This window comes from Abrus precatorius, unplaced genomic scaffold (assembly GCF_003935025.1).
Source record: "Abrus precatorius isolate BTA unplaced genomic scaffold, Abrus_2018 Scaffold10, whole genome shotgun sequence".
NCBI lineage: Eukaryota > Viridiplantae > Streptophyta > Magnoliopsida > Fabales > Fabaceae > Abrus > Abrus precatorius.
In genome coordinates this window covers 3,844,424-3,852,502 of record NW_020874292.1, presented here as the reverse complement: position 1 = coordinate 3,852,502, position 8,079 = coordinate 3,844,424, and the positions used below count along the sequence as shown (strand labels likewise).

The 8,079-nt window shown below is 32.9% G+C and overlaps 1 protein-coding gene across 1 annotated transcript; it reads right to left on the bottom strand.

The window, feature by feature from the left end:
• Positions 1–1,794: 1,794 nt before the first annotated feature.
• LOC113853108 (protein TAPETUM DETERMINANT 1-like) lies at positions 1,795–3,151 on the bottom strand. Its single transcript, XM_027483562.1, has 3 exons — positions 3,024–3,151; positions 2,758–2,856; positions 1,795–2,154 (listed from the first exon to the last, which is right to left on the bottom strand). The coding sequence occupies exons 1-3, from the start codon at positions 3,106–3,108 to the stop codon at positions 1,811–1,813; spliced, it is 528 nt and encodes a 175-aa protein (XP_027339363.1). The 5' UTR covers positions 3,109–3,151; the 3' UTR covers positions 1,795–1,810.
• Between the last annotated feature and the right edge of the window lie 4,928 nt (positions 3,152–8,079).

The window sequence follows — 8,079 nt, the reverse complement described above, 5'->3', positions numbered from 1 at the left end:
TGACATAATTATATAATTTCATCACTGTTGTAGTCAAAATTTAATTTAAAAAAAGTAATTTCATCAGTACAGTAGATGCTAATGTGAAAAAAAAGACTTAGACAGTAATTATGTTTAAAAAAAAATATTATTTTAAGATTATTTTTTACAAAACATTAAAAAGAATAAAAATGCCGTTTAAATAATGTTATTGAACTACGCAATTCATTCAATTTTTATTTCTTTTATACGAACAAATTGTCTAAAGCATTTAGTTACTGCGGTCCAGTTTGGATGATTTGAAGGAAGTTTTTATAAAAAATCAATATAAATAATAAATAAAATATTTTTACTTCCTCAAATTTTAGAGAAATTAAACGAAAATTTATTTTTAATTTACAAATTTTATTCATATTTTATGTTAATTTTTTCTTTACATAAAGCCTTCTCTAGAAAATTTTCTAAACAGGAACTTTATCCTTCTTTTTACTTCCACGTGTTGTATTTTTTAATGTGTACCTGTCGCAAAGAACCAGCTAACGGTTGTCAAACTACTTTATCAACTATTCAATATTAAATTGCATCCACCCATTGATAATTTGCTATTTGCAAATATTATTAAAACGTCAAGCACCAATATACATAACCAAAGGTGTTATTTACATTAGGAACAAAGATAGAAAATGTAAGTACAATCCTTGAAGAAAATTTTAGTATTACCTTTTAAGTTTTAATAATGTAAAAATTTTAACAGAACTCTAATAAATATTTCAGCTCAATAACTTAAAATAACATTAAATATCCACGGTGTATGGCAAAATTTTGTACATAATAAAATCCTTACTGGTATATTTTTTTTTACATTATTTACATTAAAAGACACTATCTAATTTTCATTTTCGAATAAAATTGTTATATACTCATAAATTCCTTAAATAACGTTTCTCCTACTTTATAATGTATTAAATAGAATAACACATTTATTATCTCAAAAATTGAAATAATTTAATAGTTATTCTTTTTAATAATTAAAAAAATTATAAGCACAAGATATCGAAAATTTTAAGATTATTCTTTCTAATAGAAGGAATAAGAATATTGAAGCAAATATTAAACTGTATATAACAAAGCCCCAACTAGTTCCACCTTATTTTTTGGGAGCAATCGTGAATGAAATCAATGTTTCTGGTAAAGAAACAGAACTACATTTCGGTGGTTGACATTATGACAATTCACGGGGCCCCTGAGGTGAGGTCGCAATCACACACATTATGCATGCATCATAAATCCCTCGCTTCCTCTACTCACTGATAATCTAATTTTTCAACGAGCACAGAGATTGAAAAGGAGGGGACCAATCCATCCGTTTTCTTAAGAGGAAAAGAGCAGTTTCGCTTGAATGTTAATAATACAAGCCATGAACTTCTAGCCAGTGGTAATAGTAATACTAGTTGCTTGTACAGTTCTATTAATGAATGTACACAAACGGTAAAATAGCCAAAAGTATATATCATCTCATCATGCCCCCAAAAAACAAATATACTAGTAGTATAGAGCAAAAAAGAGGCAAGGCAATTGGGTCTAGAACTTTATCCTCAGTCCTTACCCATTTCTTCCTATATATCAAAAAATTGTAATCATATTCCCCTGATCGCATTTCAAAAGACCCATCATCACGTGCACAAGTGACATCGGCATATACCTATAATGTGTATATACAAGTCAAAAGAATCGATTTCTGCAACATCAAATCAAACCAGTTCGCCAGCGAGTACCCTATCAATCATCTTAGGATTGTTTTATGGCAGTGGGTGGGTACCATGTAAAGGGGTCAGACACAGACTACAGAGGACACGGAGAGAGGGTAGAGGAAGGTGTTGGCATACTGAAAGGAAATTGTACCGCCATTGATTAAGGGTCTGCCATCATTGACGAGGCAATCGTTGTAACGAAGGCGCTTGAAGACCTTGGGGTTGATGAGGCGTGCAGAGCTGAACCAGCCGCATCTGAGGTGAATACCAGAGATGTCGCATCCACTTACGCACATATTCATGATCTCAACAGTGTAGGTGGGAATGCCACTTGGGAGTGGGGCCGTAGGACCCTGGTTGATCACAATATCAGATTTGCTGCATTTGTCACCCCATATTCGGTTCGGTTCCACCATTTCAGTCGCTGCAAAACCCTTTCTTTTGTTTTAAAAAAATTATATAAGAAAGGTCCTTTCCATTAGAATATGAGTATACTAAGTTCTCTCTCATAATAAAAAAGAAGTCATATAAAAAGAAAGTGACAAATTCTGATATTTTAGTACACATCAATAATCAATAATCAATAAGCAATAAAAACCCATCCTCCTACGCAGGAAGCCACACCACGACAAAACCTTATTATTGAGATTATCTTATTCTTGTATCTATTCAAAACATAATCATAGAAAAGCGAATCATAACCCCACAAGCTCAAAAGCAACTTTCAGGTCTCAAGATTAAACCGGGGAAAAAAAGGCAAGTTACTCGAACGAGTAAGACTTGGGCTTGCGCACATTATTTTCAAGTTTGAAGTGCAGTTCGAAGTTTTAGTTACATGACCTTTGATAATTTGATGAAAATACGCTCGTTCAGATGACAAACATAAAAAAATAGGCAAACGCATAAGTGCAGAAAACAGTACAAAGGGGACCCTCAAAAAATGAAAGACAAACTCGTTCCCTGGTGAAAAATACAAGTAATTTGTCACAAGTAAAGCTAGAAAAGAAAGGAAAAAAGAAACAATTACCACGACGAAGAAGTTTGCGATGCGGACTAGGGAGCGTGTTGTTGGTCCCTTTGTCGAAACCCAGCGACAAGGACACCAGGGTTCCGGTACCATCCAAACCTGCAAGCACAATAATTAAAGATAAGATTAACAAATATTCACACAACATCCATACCCAGAGCTCCTGCTCCTGCGGGTACAAACAAGGGACCACCAAACTTCCTTCCAAATAAAACAACACAATTGGGTATGAGTACACGCACCCGCACCCGCACCCGCACACGCACCTGCTAAAACGGCAAGGAGTCCGAGGAAGAAGAAGAAGGAGACGGTTGCGATCACGGCGGTTCGCTGAACCGAATGCTGTCCCATCAAAGAAACACCCAGAGCGACGACGAGTCGTTTAGGCAGAGCGTGGAGCAGAACAGCATGAAAGATAATAGATCTGCAGAAGAAAAGGTCGAGTGGTATATATACATCACATCATGTGCGGAATAGAGTCAACGAAACAGGAATAGCCGTCGATTCGAGAAAAGACGAGAGTAGAAAAGGGAAGTTAGTATCACGGGGCTACGATGACAGTGTGTGAGAGTGTGAGACCTAAAAAGAGAAATATTAGCATTCATTCTCATTATTCAATCAAACCCAACTCTACCTAAAACTATTAACTATAACTATGAAGTTATAGTAGCTATTGCTATTGCTAGCTTCAGCACACACCGTTTGTTTGTTTGCTTATAAATCTGGATCAAGGGAAAACGACATTCATTGGTCCATGCATTAGTGTTGAGTGGAAGAAGGAAGAAGAAGTGGAGGAGAAGGCGGAGAGAGAAAAAAGGTTTGAAGCGACCAAGATGGCAGAGAGAATCAGAAGTGACAAAACTGCAACGCGTAAAGGAGAATCGTCAAAAAAAGGCGAAGCGCATTTATGAAATAACACTGCCATGCCATTAGGTCTTTCCCTATATGTGCCAGACCACGCTATTCACCTTCCCATTTTTCAATTTTGTAGTAGTACTAGTAACAACAGTATATTGGTATTTGGAGAGAAAGAGAGAGGAAAACAAGTATACTGTTACAGTGTTACTGGTTGGTTAGGTTTTGTTCTCTCTTTTCTCTTTTGTTGCTGTTGGAAATAGAAGAGTCGTCGTTCCGGAGTCGCTGGGTTTCGCCTTTTTCAGTGTCGGCTGATTTTGGTTTTTGGTTTTGGGTTTTTGCTCAGTGATCCCGCTCTCCCTCTACCGTATACGGGTTCAGTCTGCTTTGTTTTTCTATTAACAATTTTTCTAATTATTACGGAAGAAATTTTTTAATTTTAACTTTATTTTTTAAAATAAGAAAAGCTATAAAAAATGTTAAAATAATATAATAAATATACTTTCATCTATAATTTTTAACATATATCACTAAAATAAATTGAACATAGATTAGATTTGGGTTGAACCATGGTTAGGGACATCGCACGTGGGGTTGTTATTGTTAACCCTGGCCGTGGGATATGGGTAGTGAATATGATGATATGATTATTATTATGATTCTCATTCTCCTCGTTAATAATTAGCTATCTAGCTAGCTCCTCCTTTCCCCTCTAAAGAAAATGTGAAATGCTTTTCTTATTCATCTCTCAGGTGTGTTACCAATCTCGCCTGGGTCCATCTCATCGAGAAATTTCCATGGTACAGGCAAAATCTAAAATGTACAGTTTAATTAAAATATTAAAACTAAAAATAATTGTGTGATAGAATTTTACCCATCCAAACATACCAGTGTTATTATAAAAGCTGGGAATAGATTTTAGCTACACCAAGAAAATTTTTGTGCCACATAATGTCCCTTAATACTGTCTCCGATTTCAAAAAACAACGTATTAACAAGTTAATAAATGTAGATTTTTGAAAATATACATTTTAACGTTGGATGGGCGAAATTCTAAAATTAAGATACATAAATTAATATAAGGATGCTACTTTACTAATATAGTCAACTTTATACTCACTTTTGAGTGTTGTTTTAGCCTAGTTCATTTTATGCCGAGAAACAAACAGAATATTGGAATGTATTTGAAGGAGGAGGGGGTCACGCGGTCCAACCAGAATTGAGAATTCCAGTCAATCCAAGAATCCTTCTTTTTACGTACACAAGCGGACACATTCTGTTTGTGCACGTACATACATAAATGGGACGCAGGGAAGTTACTTGCATTGGAGGAGCATGAATTTCATTTAGAGAAATTTTGTAAGGTTGTTTATTCAATACATCTTTTTATTATTTAAGTAAATTTTATATAAAATTTCATCAAATATATTATGATTTACACAATTTATTAAATAATAAAAACTGTTTAAAATTATAGTTAAGAAGACATCATCATTTCATAATTGATAAGCTTTGCCATTAATGTCATAAAAGAACCAACCAGCGAGGAAAGTTGAAACTGAGCTTTGTCCTTTTTTTCCATATTTTAATTTATCATCGTTGCCGGAAAAAGATTCTTTTCATATTTCAATTATCACTCGATAATATATTACATTATGGGGTCAATGCTCATTTGGGTCCTTCCTTTTGGTATTAAACTCACAGTTGGATGATAAATCATAATTCATAAATGTGCTGTAAAACGCGTGTAAGAGTTTATGAGCAACCAATTGTATCCGAAACGTGGTAGAATAGCATTCTGATAACAAAACGAGACACGTAAAACATTCGCAAGATGCAAGTCAGAGATCAATAGTGAATCTTTTTTCTTTCCCTCTTTCATTTTTTCTTTTGTGTGTGAGTGAGTGACTGATGACTCTACCATAGCCCGGTCGCTGGGAATGACTCGTACACCAATGCCTAGTGCCTACCCACAATACGTACTTCCTCATATTAATTATTCTTGCAATAATTCTACTTAGTATCATGCATGCTCTTCTAATGCCTACCAAGAGTACATACAGTAAAATCCACATGGTGTGTCACGATCCATCACACATCATCACGACTAAGAAATGCTATTGCATACGCCATGATAGCATCGACCGTTTGAATTTAATAGCATGTATTTAAATTTTATGTAACATGTCATGTGTCGATATGTAAGATTTTCTTCTTAAGCAAGGCACCTATACATTTTGTTCTATTTGCGGTCTATTTAAAAATACTTTTACTTTTAAAAAGATGTTATCTTTAATCTTTGTTTAATTTTTTTTCTTATCTATGAAAAACCATACATTTTTAATTCACTACTAAAGACTAAAAATGAACTACATTTACGTGGAAACTCGTATAATTTTGTAATTAAAAGATATTCAAGTCAAAATAAAAATATTATAATCTCTCTCACACACACATATATATATATATATATATATATATATGCAAAAAAGAAATATTTGTTATATTCTGATTTTCCTCTCTTCGCCTTTCTATTAGTCCATTCTTTCCCTTTCAATTTTCTCTATTATATGTGTGGTGTCGAAATGCATATGTGCATATAGCTTTTTTGATCAAAATAATGCACATAAAAAATAAAAAGAAATTAAAAAAAAAGTTATAGACGAGAATATTGCATGTCAACTTCTCATTTATAATTTTGGCTCTTGTGTAACTTTTGGGGCTGAGAGGAGGGCTCCACTCTCCAAATTCGAAACATAACAGAAGACATGAAAGTGACTTCCACAATATAGTGCTTCCAGTTCGAGTGACACAGTGAACCTCAATTAGAATCCCACGGGCCCCAAGTGCACACCCCATGCAATCAAGAGAAATGCCACCATGAATACACTTTCTTAAAACAATTGATTACAATAGAATGCTTATTAACCTTATGGTCTTTCTTTATTGACATTCGTGCTACCGCTAACATTACCAGCATATCCTTCTTAATGATCATTTGCAATGCAGCGAATTTCCTACCACATTTCGCAAAAGCGCTGAGATGTCTTTGTAAATTTCCTCAACAGCTTTGGATAATTGGAGTCCTACTATAAATTTTTATTAGAAAATTAAAATTGCTCTCTCTTTTTAAAGGTACATGAGAAAAAGTGGGAATTTTGTTGCTTTGTACAGAGAGAAGTCGTCATTTTCTTTAAACCTTTTTTTTTGTCATTTTCTATAAACGAATATGATTCCGCAAAGCCATACTTTAGAAGACCGAACCAGCCAGCTAAAGCACGAGTCAATTACACCACAGCACCGCCAATCAAACCTATGACCTATGGCATGAAATGTGCAACACCGTGGCTTCTAGAGTACATTTTGAATTGGAGTTGATAAATCTACATTATAAGTAGATTTACAGGGTTTATTATACATAAATTTAGAAAAAAATTGAAATACATGAAAATGATACATAATTATTTGATTTTTACTTAATGATTAGAAAAAATTACTTAAAATGTAATTTTTTTAGTTAAATTCATGATTTTTTTAATGTATTTTTCAAGTTAGAATTTAGATGATAAAAAATTTAAGTGAAGTTCGGAAAAAAATAGATCACTTAAAATGAAGAAATGATTGAAATAAATAAATAAATAAACAATCACTACTAGAAAATTTGTAAATATAGATAGATTTATAGACTTTTTTTTTATTATTATTACAGATGAATTTTAGCATTACAGGTGGATTTACAAACGATTCTAGTCTGTCTATAATATGCGCATTGATAAATAATTATAGACGAATTTTTAAATCTGTCTAAAAATTTATAATTCATTTATGACATTTTAAAAAAAATTATTTTATTTTTTTATAAACATAATAAAAATTATAAAATTATATATTTAAATCAAAAATTATTTATAAAATGTAAAATTAAATACAAATGAAGAAGTAAACATCCAAAAAAATAATTTTAAATTAAAATAACATTGTATATCACTAATAATTGATGTGATCATCTTCCGAAAAAGTATTATTATCAGTAGAGGAGGAGTTAGAGGAAGAATGACGCATGAAACTGAAGATTAGTGGTGTTGGAGCTGGTGAAGTAAGAGGAAGAGGTGTAGAGATGCTTGCTCTCATGACCTCAAAGTATGCATGCATCTGCATATGCTGCTGTTGTATCTGTCCTCCCTCTGCATCCTCAATGTCACATTCTTCTCTATCTTCTCCATTTTCTTGGCTCACTTCTTCTTCAATGCATTTTTCTTGGTCTTCCACATCTCCTTATTTTGCTTCTACAGTTCTTCCACTTACCTTTACCTGCCATATCTAAATCAAATATAATACACATTTAGAGACCAAATACACAATATTGTATCAACCTTTTATTTTATATTACACAAATTTTTAATGTAAATTTTGGCAGAATCTCCCTAATATATGAATATTTTTTTATATTTGTTTACACTTAATACA

Excerpts from the sequence above, each read along its gene's own strand:
- LOC113853108 (XM_027483562.1), bottom strand. The coding sequence starts at position 3,108 with ATGGGACAGCATTCGGTTCAGCGAACCGCCGTGATCGCAACCGTCTCC. Across the intron at positions 2,857-3,023 it reads ACTCCTTGCCGTTTTAGCAG|GTTTGGATGGTACCGGAACC; the intron begins GTGCGTGTGCGG and ends TTGTGCTTGCAG. Across the intron at positions 2,155-2,757 it reads TCGCAAACTTCTTCGTCGTG|CGACTGAAATGGTGGAACCG; the intron begins GTAATTGTTTCT and ends AGGGTTTTGCAG.